General features: G+C 44.0%; 1 protein-coding gene across 8 annotated transcripts in view; it reads left to right on the plus strand.

The window, feature by feature from the left end:
* Nucleotides 1-22,032, plus strand: part of LOC142804149 (caspase-2-like) — a 161,672-nt gene that overhangs the window by 86,806 nt on the left and 52,834 nt on the right. For 6 of the 8 annotated variants that reach the window (XM_075890756.1, XM_075890758.1, XM_075890760.1 and 3 more), the window contains one exon: nt 880-13,916. The exons of the other annotated variants lie outside the window; for them this stretch is intronic. In XM_075890756.1, coding sequence (XP_075746871.1) covers nt 880-1,352 — 473 coding nt within the window. In that variant the 3' untranslated portion in view covers nt 1,353-13,916. Of the gene's footprint in view, nt 1-879; nt 13,917-22,032 lie in introns of those variants that run through there. 8 annotated transcript variants of the gene reach the window in all.

The raw sequence follows: 22,032 nt of genomic DNA on the forward strand, positions 1-22,032 counted from the left end.
TGGGAACGGTCAGACTGTTTGGCTCTCAGCCGGTGCGTCTCGTAGTCTAATTCTTGTTCGGGGTACATCGCGGCCTTCCACGACCCTGCAGACGCCGCCGCAGTTACAAAGGATCAAACGTCGGCGGCAATGTTCGAAGAAGAGCACCTCATTCTGCACTTATCGGCTCTCTTTCATGCGCCCGCCGTTCCCACGGTCAGTGGGGGAGTACGGCGCTCGTTAATGGCCGTGATGCGGCGTCGCCAAAAATGGCTGTCCGTGACACCAAGTCAGCTTGTCCTGTTCACTAAATTTGTGCACTGTTAACAAAAATTATGCAAAAATTAATGTAGAAGCGATGAATTACTCTAGCATATGCTTAAACCTCGTTATAACTAACCCAGATATGATGAAACATCGGTTATAATGAAGAACAGTCTCACAATGTTAGGAATTTACCTTTATAACAAATCTTCAGATATAACAAACTTATTTTCGTGTAAGACGCAACTTTGTTATTATGAGGTTTGAGTGTATTTGCAAAATTATTTTTACAGAAGTATATGGTATTGTAATCTAATAAATTTTTAAAAATAGTTGAAGGGAGTTATAGTTCTATTCTAGAGAATGAAGCTTCAACAGGTTGGCCCTACTATTAGCTAACGATGAAAAAAACGCAACTCCATTCTTATCAGTTAGTCAATTATGACGGGCACCGTGTTCAGCAGAAGAGCCATGTGCTTTCGACACTTCCCTTGGCTTTGGTGATTGGTGCACTCGATGGCACATTTCCTGCTGGCATGGCCACACCATTACTGTCATCATTTCTCACTGTTGATTGTCTTTTAGTAAAGCAGCAGATTGTGCATTTATTGTGATGATGGTCTTGTTTCTATGCAGGTGAGCACTGCGCTAGAAAAAGAATGACTGGGTGCCAGGCTGATACTATAATTACATTGCCTGGGGCACCCATGCCGTCGCTGATGAGAGAGGAGCGCAGAGCCACCTGGTCGGACATTTACATTGCTTATGCAACCACGCCTGGCAGTCTGGCGTTTTACATCGAGGGTGTTGGTTCCTGGTTTTTATTATCTGTGTACAATGTTTTTTGCAAGTACGCTGGCACCTCAGAACTGGATATGCTAATGAAGCTCGTTTGCAAGGATGTGATGGCTCGTACTGCTCCTGACGGCAGCAAGCAGACACCTAGCAAGGAAGCATATGGTTGGAAAAAGGAGCTCTACTTCAACCCGGGCTTTACTGCAAGAGCAAGTGAAAGCAGTATTTTATGCTGTGTAAAACGTTGCCTGTGCTCTCCATTCAAAACGTGCCGAGGACGCAACAATGAGTCTGCTGACAATGAACGCTGCTAATGAGCCCTGTTGATAGTTAGAGCGATGTTTCTGCTACAAATCTGCTACCTGATAAGGACATTCACTTCATTTTCATCAAAGTTGATTGCACTTTGCCTTCCCTTCTTGAACTTGTCGTTCAGGCTTCATAAGTTTACAAAATCTGTTCAAGTCTCCGATGCAATGCAGTCATGTGGTAAAGTTATAAAAATGTTAAGTGTCAGAAGGCACTAAAAAGTTTTGAAAGAGGGCTCAAGAAATTTCAAAGCTGGAATGTCTTGTTGAGGGACTTCAGCACAGTTCCCGGCTAACGTTGTAAATTCATGGTGTGATTGCGGCTTACGGAGAATAGCTGTGGAGGAAGGTAAATTGCTTTTTCTTAACTATGCAGTTTGCCTCGTTGTACAAGCAAGATGTTTATGGTGAGGGTAGTGCACATTTGTAAAGTGCACCATGCAAGAAGCTAAAAATGATGGAAACTACAAGCCACTGCTCTATAGGCCAGCGGGATCGTGCCGAATCAATACATTCTTCCCGCTGGTTTGGGAAAGAAGCATGGGCAACAGCTCTGTAGAGCTGAGTCGTGGCAAAAAAAGAAGACCAGTATGTGGGAGAGGTGGACAACAGAGTTCCTTTTTTGAAGCTATTGTAGGCAATGGCCAGGTTTTCTCATCACCTGGCATTGTCAGGCAAGACTGGCAACTTGCTTAACTCACAGCGTTCGGTTGGCAAGTGCCGAAAGAGCATCCAGCCACTGATGCCAGCTTGCCAGAGGACTTCCCCCTACATCTACATACAGCGGTTCAGCGTCTCTAGCACGTCACTTGCAAGTGACGCCTGCGCACACTTGTGCCTTCGTCTGTGTTGGTGCCACTTAGCAACAGTACCTGGGACAGTGTGCCTTTATGTGTTGTTTTGGTGCCACTAAGAAATGGATGTCAAACAAGACCGGTAACTTGCATCACTCCAAGTGTTCGACTGGCGAATGCTGATACGACATCCAGCCTTTGAAACTAACTCGCCAGGGGCTTCCCTCTGCATCTGCTATCAACAACAGTTCATTATGCCTAGCTCGTCATTTCTCTAGCATGCCTATCAACATATGTGCCTTAGTCTGTTGTGTTGGTGTCACTGAGCAATGGTGGCTGGAGAAAGAGAGATCGAGAAACTTCATAGAAGTGTCCCAGCTGGTGTCAAAGGTGGTAGGGGAGCTGGAAAATGCGTCCCTCCATTAGCTTCCTTGCTCATGGGGTGAGCAGGCTTTAATTTAAATAGCATAGTTTCCCACTGCTTGCTTGGCCGGGGTGATTCTTGTTATATCCCGACACCGGGCACATGGTATCACATCTTTATTACTGAGGCGCACACTGCCAGCCTCAACACAAACAGTACAAAACAGAATAACCCCTCCAGATACTGTGGACAGTATATGTACACACGCTATCTCTCGGCGCATGCGCAACTGGCAGTAGCTTGAGAGCATGCATACAAACCCCGCGACTGACGTCACAACACTTCCTTCACGCACAATTTTAGAAACTATCATAAGTCAGGCGCTCAGGTGGGCGCCGTTGCCTTGTGCTACGTCGTAAGGGAACCGGCTGCTCACGATTTTCGGGAAGTGAGAGTCTCGTGGGTGACGACGAATCTGAGCTTTGGTTGGTTGTCGATGTAGCATTTGTGATGTCCGATGCATGTGGTAGTTCCACTTCCGGTGGTGGGTCCTGTTGTGCCGTCGGTTCGATGTCCGATGGTCGCAAGTGGTCCGCGTGCACAAACCGCACTTTGTTTCGCACATACACTAAATACGTCGAAGAGGATTTCACACACGTCACTTCTCCAGGCCACCAGTTCACAAGTTGCCCACGCACAGAACGCACCAGTACACGATCACCAACAGCAAACACTCGAGGTGAACCTCGGAGCCTGTCAGCAGACTTTTTTATTTCTTCGGTCTTAGCTCTCATCTGATTTGTTACGTCCGGGCGCAGCAGCGACAATTGGGTCCGCAGCTTCCTTCTCACAAATAATTCAGCAGGGGTTCTTCCCGTGAAAGTGTGAGGTGTGGTTCGATAACAAAACACGAAGTTATCTATCCTGTGTTGCAGTGTTCTGTTTGTGCCCTTTTCCGAGTCTTCTAGCACTTGTTTGAGCAGTGCTTTTTTTGTTGTCTGAACTGCGCGCTCCGCCGCACCGTTAGACTGCGGATGGTACGGCGGCGTTAGTGTGTGCCTCACACCATTAGCTTGAAGGAATTCTTTGAACTCAGCTGCCCGAAACTGCGGCCCGTTGTCCGTCACTACCTCCAGCGGAAGGCCATGCGCCGCGAACCATGAACGCACTACTTCAACGGTCTTCGCCGCGGTGGTTACACTCATTATCTTAATTTCAAGCCATTTGGAATAGGTGTCGATAGCGAGGAGAAACATCCTTCTCTTTTCTTCAGCGAAGTCTAAATGCACACGCTCCCACGGATTCTGGCATATTTGCCACGAGGACACGGGTACGGGTTGAGCTGCAGGGAAAACCGTTTGGCATATTGCACATTTGCGCACTGTGTTTTCGAGGGCTTTGTCCATTCCCGGCCACCATACTACTGACCTCGCTAATGCTTTCATTCGGGTTATACCCAAGTGCTGCTCGTGCAGCAACTGCAAAACATTCTTGTGCAATGATTCCGGTACTACCACTCTGTTTGTCCATATAACGCACCCGTTGTCTACACTGAGCTCGAGCCGGCGTACCCAGAACGGCTTTAGCTGCTCCGACACGGTCTTGGGCCATCCATGCCAGATCATATCGCGTACAGCCCTCAGCACTTTATCGCATCCTGTTTCTCGACTGACATCATTTGACGTTAAAGGCAAGTCGTTTAGTGCTGAAAAGTAGAAGATTTCTTCGCACTTGCTACCTGTGTCAGGTAACGGTAAACGGGACAATGCGTCTGCATGCTGGATAGCTGATCCTGGTTTGTGTTTGATTCTATAGGTGTAGTCGGCCAAAAACGTCAGCCAACGATGCACTCGTGCCGTGGCTACTGCACTGCCCTGCCGTTTAGGGTCAAACAAAATTGTCAAAGGTTGGTGATCAGTTATTATGTTAAAGGGCCGTTCGTAAAGGTACTTATGAAATTTTTTTACAGCAAACACAATACTAAGTGCTTCTTTCTCAATCTGCCCATAGTTACGTTCGGCCGCTGATAATGACCGCGAAGCAAAAGAAACCGGCTTTTCCTCACCGTTCACCAAGTGCGATAGCGCAGCCCCTAACCCGTAATCAGAAGCATCACATGTGATCCAGATTTCTTTTTTTACGTCATACAACTGCAACACAGTCTTATCAGTCAACAGTTCTTTGCATCTTTCGAATGCTTCATTACATTCGCGTGACCAGTGCCATGTAGTTTCTTTTCGCAACAAGTTGTGCAGTGGTTCCAAGATCGATGCTAAATTTGGCAAAAATTTTCCGTAGTAATTAATCAAACCTAAAAAGGCCTTCAACTGACTCACGTTAGTGGGCCTTGGCGCTTTTTTGATAGCTTCAACTTTTTCCGCTGTTGGGTGTAAGCCGTGCTTGTTGATCTCGTGTCCCAAGTATGTGACGCGTTGCTGAAAGAAGCTGCATTTCCTTGCGTTCACTTTTACGCCGTGTTTACTTAGGCGTTGAAGAACTTGCTCCACCCTTTCATAACACTGCCCGTCGTTCTCACCAGCGATGACTACATCATCAATGTAGCATGCGGTTCCAGGCAGATTACGCAGTATCTGGTCCATGACCGCCTGGAAAATAGCTGGTGCGCACGCTACGCCATACGGCAAGCGGCGGAATCTAAACAGACCTAGGTGGGTGTTAATAGTGAGCAGTTCCTGCGCTTGTTTGTTTAGTTCGAGTTGCAAGTACGCTTTTGAGAGGTCTATGATAGAAAACACAGTTCCACCCTGAAGATTTGCGAATATGTCTTCAGGAAGTGGCAAGGGATACTGATCGACCTTGATGGCTGGGTTTACTGTGACGCGATAGTCGCCACATAATCTCAGTTCTTGAGTGTTCTTTTTTGGAACAATCACAAGAGGCGTTGCCCATGGACTATGTCTGACCTAATATATGACTCCAGCTTTTTCTAGCTTGACCAATTCTTGTTCAACGCGCTCGCGCAAAGCGTATGGCACTGGTCGCGCTTTCATAAAGACAGGGCGCGCGTCATCCTTCAATTCAATGCTGCATTCGAATCCCTTAATTGTACCAAAACCCGCGCCAAACACTTCGGGAAATTTCTCAGCAAGCAATGCCTCCTTAGCCACCACATTTACTGAAAATACTTCCTGCCAATTTATTTTGATTTTAGAAAGCCAATCTCGGCCAAACAACGTGGGCATTCTAGCACCCTGCGTTTCTTTCGCTATGACAAGTGGCAGTTCGAAACACTGGTCTTGGTATTGCACCTTTACATCCATAATACCAACAGTAGGGACCGTCGTGCCATTGTACGTAGCTAGTTTGACATTTGCTTGCCTGCAAGAGGCGTTTGGGAAGTGTTTAGCACACTCTGTTTCTGACATTATTGACACCGCTGCGCCCGTGTCAAGTTCCATGGGTATCACTTTATCATTTATGCAAACCTTGATTACAATGGCGGGCATACCTTCTTTGTGGTTCGTATTATACAGAGATAGCAGTTCGTTAGTATTTTCTTTCTCGCATTCTTCGCTCTCTACTCTATTTACAAGCTTAGATTTGCACATTTTAGCAACATGACCCCTTTTTGTACACCTATAACAGGTACTGTTCAGAAATCGGCAACTCACGGGTGAATGCTGTCCTCCGCAACGATGACGCATTCTTTTCGTTTGTACTTTTGCTGCCCCATTTTCTTTGTCCCAGCTGGACTGCGTCGGCGCTTCCCTCGAAGGTGCTTTACTCGGTTGTCAGATTTTCCGTTGCCAGTAGATGTCCTCCGTTTCTACAGCTGCTCCTTTAGAACTGGTTTGCAGCATTTCTTTCATGTCTTGTGTTGCCGCTTCCATGGCTATGACTACGCTGCATGCGCGTTCCCACGTTACTTCCTCGTTTGGCATTGCCAATAGCCTGCACCGTACTCCCTCGGTACGTATTCCAGCGACGAGCCGGTCACGCAATGCTTCGGTCAAAAAGGCACCGAATTCGCATGTTGCCGCGGGTTTCTTCAATTCGACTATAAAGTCTGCGACAGTCTCATGCGGCTCTTGCTTTCGCTGGTGAAAACGGTACCTTTCGGTGACCACGAAGTGCTTGGGAGCGTAATGCTTCTTCAGAACGTCAACAACTTCCGTGAATGACGTCTTAGCTGGTGTTTTAGGCAGCAGCAAGCTCCGAAGCGTGACGTAGGCCTTCTCACCTATAGCCGTGAGAAAGATTGGAAGCTTCTTGTCTTCCGCGATGTCATTGGCCGCGGCAAATACTTCGAACCGCTCCAGGTATACCTCGAAGTTACCGTCCTCTTGTTGGAACTCGGGTAACTTACCGACAGTGGTCGCCATACTCAGTTCAAGCGGGTTAGAGTGGGATTCCTAGAAGCCTGCGGCGGATCCCATCCTCGTCGCCAGTTGTTATATCCCGACACCGGGCACATGGTATCACATCTTTATTACTGAGGCGCACACTGCCAGCCTCAACACAAACAGTACAAAACAGAATAACCCCTCCAGATACTGTGGACAGTATATGTACACACGCTATCTCTCGGCGCATGCGCAACTGGCAGTAGCTTGAGAGCATGCATACAAACCCCGCGACTGACGTCACAACAATTCTCAGTGTAAGATTTGTGTTGCGTTTTATTGTGTGAATGGCTGCGGGACAAGAACATTGTGCCTTCATGTGTTATCGTGGTGCCACTAAGCAATGGATGTCAGGTCGGTAACTCGCATCTCTCCCAGGGTTCGTTTGGCAAGTGCCGAAAGGGCATCCAGTCATTTATGCGAACTTGCCAGGGGCTTTCCTCTACATTTGCTCACAATGGTTCAGCGTCTCCAGCATGTCACTTGCAAGCGACATCTGCCAACATTTGTGCCTTTTGGAGTTGTTCTAATACCCCCAAGAAACAGCAGAGAGGATGATGGAAGAAAAAAATATAGTGTGAACTCTGTTCTGCAAACTCAATGTTTGCTTAAATTATAAGAACAAGCTTAGCAAAGCGAACAAGAGTTGGGTCAATTCGACAAAAAAACGTAATTACATTATTGGCTGAACGCTTTCTTCACATGCGTGGATGGCGTCCTTTGCAACTGAAAACCAAAAATTTATAAATATTTGTGGCAACACGAATTCTGCGATGGTTTCCCAGAATGCATTGACGCTGGCCGTCGTAAACACACTTGTGCAGAACAGTTGGATTAGTGCCATAGAGGCAGTGATTAAGAATACTAATTCAAGCAATACTTTACTTGATCTATTCTTGAAGTTCTCATTCTTCCTGTTAGTGGTGTTTCTTTGTTAGCATTATTCCTGTTAGCATTGTGTGACATCGGCAGCCACATGTGATTTTGTATGTATGTTGAAAGGGCCAATGTTCCAATATGCAGAAACACATCTGATATATTGTAACAAGACAGTACTCATGAAAGATTGGAGTCTTTCCGGCATAACTTATGTCATTTTTGACAAAACTCACTGAATGTACAGGCCATGACCAAATAGCATACCAAAGCACCACAGTGGGATTTGGTCAATATATAATTGGTGGAATAATTTGCACTATTGACCACAATGCAAAAGTGACCTGTAGTAAATTTATCTTAATGTTTCTTAATGTATATTTAGAATGCTTTGCTTGGGAAAATTATATGTATAGACCTAGAAGAACACCTTAGCTCACAGAATACTTATTTAGGAATATAACAAAGCGTGACCAGCTCTGTAGTGAACTTGTAAAATACCATGCTCGCGGACCTCAGGGCTTTTGAACAGTATATCAGAATAAAATCAAAATATTATGAAAAAACAGAAGCACGTATATTCTTAAGATAGTTTCCACTTGCTCAGTGTGAAAAACGTTTAGACAAGCTGAACTTTCTATTAAGGTGATAAATAGGGAGTGAACCGTTAAAACTAAGTGCTTACAAAGAACAGGAATTGTCATGCCAGAACACGACCAAATGGTTTTGTAAGACACTTGGGCGTCAGCAACACCTATGATACTTTTGCAAAATTGCCTGCTCTTGCTTTTCCACAAAATGAGAACGCGCACTTTTTTAACCTACAGGGGTTTACATAATACTTTCTAGTCTTGATCCTACTCTGTACCAGTGACATTGCGAAATTGGTGCCATCAGGGATTGCCGAGGTATTTGTGCATGCATACACCTTGGGTGCCTCAATTGTTATACTCCTTCCTGCAGTGGCGAAGACCGCAAGAGTGATATGTAGTACTATTTAAGGAAGATAATAGGCTAAGCATAAGTAATGGCCAGTACATGTTTTTTGTTCCTGTTTTTGCCTATATCTCGAAAGAAAATTCTATTTGCGCATTTAAGCTGGTTTTGTAACAAGTATAACGGTACTTAATGATTATTATTATGTGCCTCCTAAAGATAAGAACAAGTGGTATTCATTGTGAGTTAAAACAAATCTATCCTTAAATGCCTTGGAGACAAGGTAGCTAATTGCAGTTTATTTGAAGACTACAGCAGAGAGAGATAGAGGGGCCTGTGAAAGAAGAAATGAACAGAATGCTATTTTCAGCCTGCCTTTGTAGAGGCAAGTGTCTTTAGGAGCGGGGAAGAGGGACGATGAAATGAGAAGGAGTGAGTAGCTTGGCTAGAGGTTATCTCTCTTGTTTGGGTAAGTTGGAGCACTAAGGAAAGTCATTCGTTTAAAGGGTGGTGAGGCCCGCTGGAGCCACAAATTTGCGGTTGGTGTCTTAGACAATGCCGGAAAGAAAAATAGATTCTTTCTCATAGGCTCGATCGTTACGAAGTTACCACTTTCTCTATAAATTTTAAAGCCATACCTTCAATGTAGGCACCAGTATGTACAAATAAATAATTCCAGGTCCAAAGAGAGACTTGTATTTTCTAAAGCATTACACAGCATCTTGTTTCTTTTACATGTCAGTATATGTAAAAATGAATGGTGGGGCTTTACTTGCCAAAACTACAACATGATAATAAGAGATGCATATTTCAACATTCAATGTAGTATTATTGTAGCTACTTATTTTAGTGCTAAATTTACAATATATGCTTGTGGTACAACTTTATCTGTAAATTTAAGTTGTTAGAGTTTCTTGCAATGTCATTCGAAGTGTTTCTGAAACATAGCAAACTGTCGAAGCTACATAGTTTCTGTGAGTTCAACCAAAAAACCAAAGGCACAATTTTTCACCCGCTAGGAAGTCCGTTTCAATTTTCTGCGTATGTATGCCTGAAGCTGCAATATCTCCTGCTCCTTTATTGTCCTCTCTCATCCCTTGAAATTCTGCCATCACTACGGGACTGCGGTCGTAGCTGCCTTTATTCATTTAGGTGTGCACTTCGTTCATGTGCTTAGCTCACCGTTTTGCCAGCATGTAACGTGCTTCTTTTCATAACACTGTTGCCTTTCCCTCCATTAGTTTTGATTATTGTCGACCTTTTATCGGAACATCTATGGCCGTCCGCAGCAAGCGAGCATTCTTTATATCTGCTGAAATACGCCCTGGAAACTTATTTCCATGATTTTGTATAGACAGCTGTTGCCAAATTTTGAGTTCATCATTGGGAACACCATATTGTTGTGTGGTAAATAATTGCAGTGCTGTTTCACTTGTGTGCATTCTAATTTCAAGCAAAGTCACAAATGTGTACTGAAACCTTGATATAATGAACCCAGATATAGTGAAATATTGGTAATAACGAAGTAAATGAAGAATAGTCTTGCAATAGATATAGTGTTAGGAATATGCCTTAATAGCAAATTTTTGGGCTTGAGGTTATTTTTTTATAACATGCAACTTCGGTATAACGAGGTTCAATTGTATTTGCAGAGCTCCCATAATTTATTCTTTCTCCTGCTGGCAGCAAGCTTTATTCAGAGATATGGTCTAATGATGGAAGGTGCTTCATGACCACTCACAGACCCATGACAAGATACAGTAAATGCGATTTTGTATTCCTAGTGCCCTTTTCATGGAACACTTGTGGTGCCACTTCTCATATAAGTGCTTGAGTTTTGTAGACAGCTTTAATGTTTCACTTGCTCTTGAATGTTCATGTGTAAGCGTATTGGGTCATTCATTATCACAGGAGCCTATCCGGGAGAAAGAAATATATCAAATGATAAGTATGCTCTGTAGTGCCAACGGCAGGGATTCTCAAATTTTTGCAGGAGGTCTACTAAACAAATTTAATGCAGCGAAATCTACACAATAGTTCGATATTGACAGTAGGAACACACCGGGCTGAGATCTGGAAGATGACACAGAATCTTGTGAGTGCAGGCTACATAGCACAGAGTGTGCAATAGCAGAAAATGTCAGTCCTAATATTAGGAGCTTGGGAAGTTACCATTAAGACTGCAGAATGGATCAGAGAATAAACAAGCCTAGCCTGTCAGTCTAGTTGACATTAACGGAATGGGTTTCCAGGGGGTAAACACATTGCTGATTACAGTAGAAACTTAAATTTAGTGCATATTATTAGAAGTTCGTAGACCTAAAGGCCGTTTCACATGATACAAAACCTAGCGATTTTGAGGCTACGAATTCGCTCGCAGCGACAAAAAAAGGCAGTTCGCTCCCGCTGCAGCGGTCCGCGACGAGCTTCCAACATGTTGGAAATTTTCGCTCTGGTGGCAGCGGCGGGAGTGATTTTTGGTCGGGACCCGTCGAAATAGGGCTGGTCTGACCAACCCGTCGAAATAGAGTCGACGTGTTTGTTTTGGTAATGGCCGATGCTGTGCATTTTAAAATGAAGTCAGACTGAAAAGTGTTCTTAAATGATGAAACAAGCGGTCCCTTCGTTACCGTTCACGGTGACTTCATGATATCATAATGCACATATTATTACATTACATTCGTGTCTGTCACAATGAGCGGTAGCAAAAACTCGCCGCTCCAGTCGTAGAGCGAAAATCGCGGACCGTTCGCGGTCCATGTGAAATGAAACCGCCATCAGCAGCCGTTGCGAACAGCGCGAACAGAACGATTTTTTTTGCTGGAATCGCGGCATGTGAAGCAGCCTTAAGGTAGAGTTAGCTCGTGCCAGACAGAGTAAATAAGAAATAACTTGGAGAGGCTTTGTTCTTGCTAGACATGAACAGGTCGAGGATTATAGTAAGCTGCATGTACATCCGAGTGCATTATATATTGTTTTAGCTGCCGGAACAGAATAATAACTGAAAATGTACTTGCTCATTCTTAATGTTTTTTATCTGTGATGAGCCCTGCTGAAGAAAATGCACCTGCGATGAATATACTTGCTCAAAACTGCCCTTCTTTACATTCTTCTCGCATGCATTCGACGTCACATTTTTTGGTGGAGAAGCGTCTGCGTTTTTGATGCACCCTTTCATGAAATGATGCCGGTGTTACTTCTGATGTGCTTACTCAGAGTTTTGTAGACTCTTCTGTTTCTTTACTATGGGCACTTGCAAATAAGTCTGGGCATATTTCTCAATAGTTACTATGCATCCACAAAAATAGATCAAAGATATTTTACTTTGTCTTTCATTTTGGATTCCCTCATAGGTGTAAACAATCACGTAAAAAAATGCACTTTGGGTTGTAGTAGTTGCTCAAAAGCGCTCTTTGTTTTCGTGTACATCGTGATGTTGAACTTTTTGCATACAAATGTTCATGTGCCCTTACATGGAATAGAGCAGCTGCGATTTCTCATTTAGCTGCTTAAGATTATGTTGACATCAGTATTTGTTTAGTATTGGCTGATGGGTGTTTAAAAGTACATTCAGGCCTATTTCAAAATATTGTTTAAGCTCCCTTAAGAATACACAAAAACATTGGTTAAACCTAGTGTTTCCCCTTTCAATGACTGCTGACGGTGACAAGCACTGCTCATGAAGGGGCCAAGTGCAATGGAAGTATTTGCTCAAAACTATGCTTTCTTTTTTCTACCTGGTATGCATTATTGCAGAGTTTTTGCACCATGTGTGGCTGCATTTCTAATGCATGATTTCAATAAATAATACTGGTTTAATTTCTCCATGAGCCTATTATATCTTGTTTGACACCTGAATTTCTCTAATGGCTCATAGATAAACGTTAGTACATCTGGTTGCAATTTTCAATACCACTTCTACAGTCTGTACACTATGCATTTGTTAGATGGATATTTGTCATTTCTATTGTTTTTCCTGTTAAATTTCAATAGTTTGTGTTTAGCCTCACTAAATAAAGTTCTATTACAGTAAAAGTAGTTGGTCACATCTGTCGCCTAACTGCCAGTAAAAAGCTGTCGAAGTGTTCATGAATGAGTGCATGCATTTCTCGTGACCTGTTTTGCGAGATGTTGTAGGCTGCATGCACCATGTTTGTACACTATTTCCTGTCTTTTTTAGTAATTTATGATTTGCCTTTACAAAGTCGCTCAGTTCACATACATGAATGTAGACGTATCCTCCGAAGAAGATGGGTATTATACACGAGAATCGGACAAGGTGCCTTGCCAAGCATGTTATAGCACTAAGCTTGTTATTATTTAGGTGGCTTTTATTTTGTATACTTTTGTCCTATTTACAAAACAAAATATACTTTTGTAGCTTTGGCATAGTTTCACTTTATTTATAACTTAAGTGCCATTGGAAGTTACTGAATGTATCTGTCTACCTGCATGGCAGAAATGACGTATCTTGTCAATAGTATTTAATATATAAGTATTTTTATATTTAAATACTTATTGAATAGTGATTATGCTCAATTATAGTCAGATGTCACTTAAGAATTCTGAAGATAACCTCGCTCTGACAACCGAATCGTGATGGCTGATTGCCTCTACAACTAATGAAACAGTCCCGCTCACCCACGGCAATGTTCTGAAGGCGGGGTCACCGTCCGCCTGGCTCATGAAGTCAGTTCAGAGTGCGTGACCATTGGGGTAGGCTTGTATACAACCGTATTTGAGGGGGAAGTGTCTCGGAAGACTAATGTTGTATCGGACTATAGTGCTTATCACTGCAATGAGATTTTGGTAGTGCCTTTTATGTGAGAAGAGCAATGGAGCTTCATTGTGAAAATGTGTGTGCCATATAGCCTTTAAGCTGCCTGGATTGTGGTGCCAAATAGTGTGGAGTGCCTGAAAATTGTCAAAATTTGTTTATATAAATCCATATTACATCGCTTGTTATAATACACAAATTGTTTTAATTTTTTGCTTTTTTTCCCGATTTGTAATTCAAAATTACCTATTTGTAGCTTTGACATTCTTCAGCTGGTGGAAGAACTGTTTTAGTTATCGCATGAGCAGTTAGTAAGTATTTTACACTTTCAAATGTGCAATACCTCATGAACAGGTAACCATAACACCTGTAGAGTGTCAAACATGAATGTACAAGCTACTTAATTGTGCTTCGCTGTGCATTTGGTATTTATGCTAATAAAACTGAAGTTGTTTTTCATCCTGCCTGGTGTGCATTTATGCCTAATGTCTACATCATTATCTTCTAAATAAAAAAAACTTTGAAATAGCCTTTCTTCAATGGAGCAGATGGCTACAATTATTTTGCAGCAAAGCTCTATATACCTAGTGTTCAGTCTATATTCTTCCTTCTATGAAAAATTCTCGCATAAATTTTCTTGGCAGGGTCGTTCTTGAACTCGGGGCCTCCACCCTTCGAATGTGATTGTCTTGGCCACTCAGCTACATGTCCATGCTTTCCTAAAGTGATCCCACTGGAACTATACGAATTCATTGTACTTGTGTTGCAAAACTAATGCAGAAACACAACACTACTCATGAAGAATTTGAAGGCTTTCTTGGTAGCTTTCAAAACTTTGATGCCAAACATGCATTTCGGTGGTCACACGAATCTGTTGTTCCTCTTCTCATCCTCGTTTTCTGTTGCACTGTTTGTTCCTTGAAGATAAATGTTATGACTAAATTTCTACATGACGCTGCAGTCAATCTACCCATCACTCTTCTGGTCAGATGAAGTAGTCGGTCCAATACCGATTGGTCTCACTGCCTGGTTTTCCCCCGGTGAAGGGACCGGCATGCCTGTGTACTTTTCCGCCAATCGCGCCTGCTTTGACCGTCTATTGAGAATGCTGCGTGAAGGGACCTGCCGCATAATCTTAGCAGACAAGGTACCGCACTGGTAGCCTTGATAAAACAAGTTCGAATGCCAGTGACCAGGGCATTATTTAGTAATGGAGAAATGCACTCAATATCCACAATATTAGATTTAGGTGCTCTTAATTTAAAAAATTAAAAGTGGTCAAAAGGAATCCGTAAGCCCGCACTGCACACCATAAGAAAAGAAAGTCAAAATAGAGTGGAAACACCAACTCTTTTTGGGTATTCACGTCTTTTGTAAGGTAGACGCTGAAAAAGAGAGTTAATTGCAATTGAATGCAAATCATTTCTTTGCAAGCACTGTGAGCATCTACTTCTCTACTATCTATCTATAGCCGCCTACATATCTGCGTAAACCACCTTAACTTGGGGTAAATAAAAATTAGTATGGGAGGGTGAGATGGTTTCATGAATACGACTCGCTGCTCATGACATGAATACTGTCACAATCCCGTCGCGTTCGTAAAGTGGGACATATCCGAGGGCGGGCATGTGCCACTGCTTTGCGGCTTTGTGCCACAAGTGATTGACACTTCATATCTGCACAGGAACGGCGAGAACACACACTGGAAGTTTCGAGGATGAACGTTTGGAAAAAAATGGCAGATCTCACGTGCAGTGGGATGATATGCGACGCACGAATGAGAAATGTTGATATGTCACTTTAAAATCAGCACAACGTTACGAAGTGGAGGTAAAAGATGCCGTACATGACTTCCATGGTTATCATGTATGAATCTGTCGTTTATCATCGCCATCTATTCACGTCACGTGATGCCAACTTTAGTATATGTGGAGCTACCAAAACGGCTGCGAGCACGCTATGAGCGGGGTATATTGTTATGTTCTTGCATGACACGCGTGTCAGGATTATCATGTTTGTACCAGTCATATATTTCGTCATTTATTGACGTCACGTAACACCAAATTTGGTATATCTGGAGCTAGCAAAACAGCCGCGAGCGCATCATGAAGGGCCCAATGTAGCGTTGTCGCGTGCACACGCTGTGCACAGAGGCGCCACGTTAGTAAAACGCGAACACTCTTAGTCTGACGCCAGGAGCGACCAGCGTCAGTCGGCGCGGTCTGACTGCAACCTGCCCGAAATGCAATATGCTGCATTTCGCGCCAATGCATTTCACAGACAGCACTGCGTCTCCCTCTTTTCTTGATGGAGGGACGCTGGGTGCACTGAAACTCGCATGAGTCAAAGCAACGCAGCGTGGCGTGCGCCTGCGAGTATATGGCAGAACCGGCGAATGGCGTGGCAATGCCGGCGTGACGCGACAAAATGAACACCGGCGCGCATGCGCACTGCGTCATGTCAAAATGTATTGGCGCCTAAACTGCAGCATGTAGTCATGTTCTCAAATGACACCCATTTCGGGATTATCATGTTTGCACCAGTCACATACCTTCGTCATGCATCCATTGGCGTCACGTAATACCAAATTTGGTATATGTGAAGCTAGCGAAATGACCGTGAGCGCATCATGAGTGTGGCATGTAGTCAAATTGTTACATGACACGCATATGTCATGATTATCATGTTTGGTTGTGTCATTTACCTATGTCGTCCATTCGCCTCGCGTAATACCGAGATTGGTAAATAAAGAAAAAAAAGTAATACCGAGATTGGTACATGTGAAGTGAAACGGCCGCAAGCGCATCATGAGCGTAGCATGTTACATGACACGCATCTCATGTCGATCACGTTTGCACCAGTATCATGCTTTCGTCAGCCATTCACGTCTCGTAATACCAAATTTGGTATCACTTCTTTACTCCCTTCTTTACCCCCATAATAGCACTTCTTTACTCCCGTAACGGAGACACGAATTATACAATGGAATGTCAGAGGACTACTTCGAAACCTCGACGATGTCCAAGAACTTCTACACAAACATTCTCCAAAAGTGCTGTGTGAACAGGAAACACACATAAAATCCAAGAATACAAATTTTTTGCGTCAATATGTTGTCTTCCGAAAGGACAGAGATGATGCTGTGGCGTCATCTGGTGGTGTAGCCATTATTGTTAATCGAGGAGTAGCATGTAGTCATCTACCACTACTAACATTTCTAGAGGCAGTGGCTGTTCGAGCAGTTCTATTGAATAAGCTCGTCACCATCTGCTCTTTATACATACCGCCGCAACACCGCCTGGAAAAACATGATTTCCAGTCTTTAATAGATGAGTTACCAGAACCTTATTTGGTTCTAGGGGACCTGAATGCGCACAGCGGTTTATGGGGTGACCGTCGATGTGATGCACGAGGTCGTCTCATCGAACAGTTCCTCTTTTCAGCCCCGCGGCGGTGGTCTAGTGGCTAAGGTACTCGGCTGCTGACCCGCAGGTCGCGGGTTCAAATCCCAGCTGCGGCGGCTGCATATTTCCGATGGAGGCGGAAATGTTGTAGGCTTGTGTACTCAGATTTGGGTGCACGTTAAAGAACCCCAGGTGGTCGAAATTTCCGGAGCCCTCCACTACGGCGGCTCTCATAATCATATGGTGGTTTTGGGACGTTAAACCCCACAAATCTAATCTATCTAATCAGTTCCTCTTTTCATCAGGTGCTTGTCTGTTGAATAGGAAAGAGGCAACATATTATAACCTTGCAAACAACACTTACTCCTCCATAGACCTCAGTATCGCATCTCCTTCACTTGTACCATTACTTCAGTGGAAAGTCATAAATAATCTATACCGAAGTGACCATTTTCCTTTAGTTTTGAGTACACCAATAATATATGAATGTCTGCCACATGTTCCCAAATGGCTGGTAAACAAAGCCGACTGGGAACAATTTCAAAAGATTACTCACTTAAGTTGGACCGACATATGCGGATTAGGCATAGATGAAGCTGTGCAGTACTTCACGACTTTTCTTACTGACGCAGCAGCCAAGTGCATTCCACAAACATCTGGACTGCCCGGCAAACGACACGTCCTGTGGTGGAACACTGAGTGTCAGAATGCGCGAAAGGAACAGAACAGGGCATGGAGGTTGCTGCGGAACTCGCCGACAGCGGAAAACCTTGAGAGCTTTAAGAAAATAAAATCTCGAGGCAGGAGAACGCGTCGGCAGGCCAGAAGAGAAAGCTGGCACAAGTTTTTATCAGGGATAAATTCATATACACAAGAGGCTAAAGTCTGGAACATGGTTCGTAGGGTAGCAGGAAGACAAGTACACTCACTCCCACTCGTAAACACACAGGGTGACAGCCTGGAAGATCAGGCGAACTTCCTCGGTGCACACTACGAGCAAGTGTCTAGCTCTTCACACTATACTGAAGCTTTCCAAAGATATAAAGCAAGGATAGAAAAGCAGAAACTAGAATACAAGTGCACAAAACACGAGGCATACAACCAACCTTTCAACTTAGCTGAGCTACAAACATCACTAAACTCTAGTAGTAATTCTACACCAGGCTACGACCGTGTCACGTATCAAATGTTGAAAAACCTGCCGCTCAAAAGGCGACAAACTTTACTCTCTCTATACAACGCTATGTGGCTTTCTGGCACCATCCCTGCTTTCTGGAAAGAGGCTATTGTTATCCCTATTTTGAAACAAGGCAAGGACCCTTCCTCAGTTTCAAGTTATAGGCCCATTGCACTAACCAGCTGCCTTTGTAAACTTTTTGAAAAAATGATAAACCGCCGACTTTTATATTCCCTTGAAACACACAATCTGCTTGACCAATACCAATGTGGGTTTCGAGAGGGTAGATCCACCACCGACCATCTGGTGCGTATCGAGGCACAGATCTGAGACGCTTTCATCCACAAACATTACTTTCTCTCTGTGTTTCTCGATATCGAGAAGGCTTACGACACAACATGGCGTTTTGGCATATTAAGAGACTTGTCTCACCTGGGTGTGCGCGCTAGAATGTTTTCCATAATCGAGCGTTACTTGTCCAATCGGAAATTCGGTGTCCGTGTGGGCAGTATTCTCTCCCAAACATTTGTGCAAGAAACGGGAGTACCGCAAACTGGTGTACTTAGTTGTACACTTTTTATTATCACAATGAATTCTTTGCACCTGTCCATCCCACGCAACATGTTTTATTCCACATATGTCGATGACGTCCAGCTTGGCTTTAAGTGATGCAACCTAGCAATGTGTGAGCGGCAGGTTCAGTTAGGTTTAAACAGGGTCTCCAAACGGGCAGAGGAAAACGGATTCCGGCTGAACCCAGAAAAAAGCACCTGTGTCTTGTTCTCCCGAAAGAGAGGCGTGCACTCAGAACCTGACATTGAATTGAACGGTCAACGTCTGTCTGTCAATGCGGAGCATAAATTCTTAGGCTTAATCTTGGACAACAAGTTGACCTTCGTACCGCACATCAAGTATTTAAAAACAAAATGTTTAAAAGCCATGATTGTTATAAAAGTGTTGTCACGTACTTTGTGGGGTAGTGACAGGCAATGTCTCATGAACCTTTATAGAAGCCTGATTTGCACCCGCTTAGATTATGGGGCCGTTGTTTATCAGTATGCGACTCAAAGTGCTTTGAAGATGCTGGATCCCGTGCACCATTTGGGCATCCGCCTTTCTACGGGTGCTTTTCGCACCAGCCCTGTAGAAAGCCTTTACGTTGAGTCAAATGAATGGTCACTTTATCTACAAAGAACTTACATATCCTTTGTATATTTTCTTAAGGTTAAAACAGACAAGAAGCACCCCTCCTACTCCACTATTAATGATTTGTCGAGCTCTATTCTGTTTCAAAACAGGCCTTCGATGAAGCAGCCCTTCTCAGTTCGCCTGAAGGGTCTAGCTGAGGAAACTGGAGTGTCACTTCAACACAGTTTAATGGCTCCTGTAGTATACCCGCCACCATAGCAGTGGCAGATTATAGACTGCGATGTGTCTTTCCTAGAAGTTACAAAACATGCACCTATTTATTGCCCATATCGGAAACTACTTCCTGGAACTTCAACACAAATACACACGTCCTGAGTTCTTTACAGAGGCCTCCAAGTCTAAGTCCTCTGTGTGCTACGCTGCTGTCAGCCCATCCTTTTCGGATGCTGGCCCTCTACATCCAGGCACAAGTATCTTCACAGCGGAAGCTTACGCGATAATTGTGGCGGCTAAACACATCAAGCAATCACAAATACAAAAAGCAGTAATTTATACGGACTCCCTCAGTGTGGTAAGGGTTCTGCACACTCTTAAAAAACAAAAAAACCCTGTCCTCGTCTCACTTTACTCTATTGTATGCACACTCTACACACTTAAACAACATGTTGTAGTGTGCTGGGTGCCAGGGCCCCGTGAGATCCAAGGCATTGTGATGGCGGATCAGCTTGCTGCATCCGTACACGAAAGCACTGCCACTACACCCATACCAATCCTGGCCCTTGATCTTAAGCCGTTTCTCAAACGAAAGCTCAGGGACTACTGGCAGAGCAAGTGGGATAGACGCACGCAAAGCAAGCTACACGTTATCAAGCCACTCTTTGGCCATTGGCCACCAGTATCAAAATCACGTCTAACAGAGGTAACACTAACAAGGCTCAGGATAGGACACACATACACGACAAACTCATATCTTTTGTCCGGTGGCGATCCACCATTGTGTGACAGATTTGGTGAGGCATTCAGTTCTTCACGTTTTAATCCAGTGTAAACAATTAGACCCTCTAAGAAGACAACACTTTCTATTACCCTACCGACAACATATACTATTACACCCCGCAACGTTGTCGGTAGGGAACCACTTTTCACACATAAACCATTGCTAGCTTTTTTAAGAGATGTCGGTTTTTACCATGCAATATACCCTGGCGTTGCGTAGCGCGACCTCTTAAGAGAGGTTGCTGCTGCAGTGACTACATTTAATAGCACTTGCCTCACAGCCGTTGGACACAAGAGCGCTGATGAGGCACTTGTGCTAGTGCCAAATATTTTTACATGTTTTTATTATCAACACCATTGTCCCCCTTTTTACTATGCATATCACGCCACTGTCATTATTTTAATACTTATGTTTTTACCCGCATTATCGCGAGGAATTTTAAGGCCCCTATACAGCCACGCAACATATCATTGTAAACATCTCTACTCATTGAAATGGCACTCTTTGGTTATCAATTGGCCCTTGCGCCATAAAGCGCCATACATCATCATCAAATTTGGTATAAATGAACCTATACCGAAACGGCCGCCCGCGCATCATGAGCGTCGCATGTATAGTCACGTTGTTACAGGACACGCATCTCATGATAATCATGCTTGCACCAGTGACATATCTTCTTCATCCATTCACGTATCGTAATACCAAATTTGGTATATGTGACGCAAGCGAAACGACCGCGAGTGCATCACGAGCGTGGCATGTAGTCATGTTGTTACATGGCACCCATATGTCATGATTTTTATGTTAGGGTCTGTCGCTTGTGTATGTCATGCATTCATGTCCTACCATACCAGTTTTGCAGCATGCCATGTTAACAAAACTACTGCAAGAGCTGCAGGACCATGAAATGTAAATCATGACATACATATGATTTCCATGTTATGACTAGTAAAATATGTTCTTCATACAGTCATGGAAGGCCATACCAAGTTTGGTATCGATGCCATTATTCAAACGACCAGGAGAGCTAAAAGCCATAGGCGGCTAGATAGATAGATAGATAGATAGATAGATAGATAGATAGATAGATAGATAGATAGATAGATAGATAGATAGATAGATAGACAGACAGACAGACAGACAGACAGACAGACAGACAGACAGACAGACAGACAGACAGACAGACAGACAGACAGACAGACAGACAGACAGACAGACAGACAGACAGACAGATAGATAGATAGATAGATAGATAGATAACGGGCGGTCGGTCGGTCGTTATCTATCTATAACGGTCGGTCGGTCGGTCTCAAAGTTTCAGACATTCACCGTTAAAGGCACGCAGAAAAGAGACACCTGCTCGTCTGCAGTGCCCAATGTATCCCGGGCACCATCCGCTGACAGATGCAGGGTGCGAGACGCGTGCGTCGTGTTCCATTTTCATTGATGCCGCCTCAACGTTTCTTTTTTTTTATCCGCTAGGCTATGTATTTTGGCGCTGCAGTCAGACTGGAAAACTCGATTGAACGCTGCCTATAGTCTGACGCCAGGCGCGACCGGTGCGACCGGCGTCCCTCGGCGCAGCCCGACAGCAACCGGCGCGAAAGGCGACATCCTGCATTTGACACCGATGCGTTATCCAGACAGCTCTGCGTCTACCTCTTTTGGGGCGAAGCTCCTTATGGCGTGGCTTGTGCGTCCCTCGTAATACGTAACCACCAGTGGCACATACCCGAAATAGGTATAACCTTTGACCTCCAAGGTGGTGCCGGTGAGAGATTTCTTCTGCGCGTTGTTTAACAATAAAAAATAGTGCTCAATGTACATGCCAATGGCTGCTAATGGGGA

The sequence above is a fragment of the Rhipicephalus microplus genome, chromosome 3 (assembly GCF_043290135.1).
Source record: "Rhipicephalus microplus isolate Deutch F79 chromosome 3, USDA_Rmic, whole genome shotgun sequence".
NCBI lineage: Eukaryota > Metazoa > Arthropoda > Arachnida > Ixodida > Ixodidae > Rhipicephalus > Rhipicephalus microplus.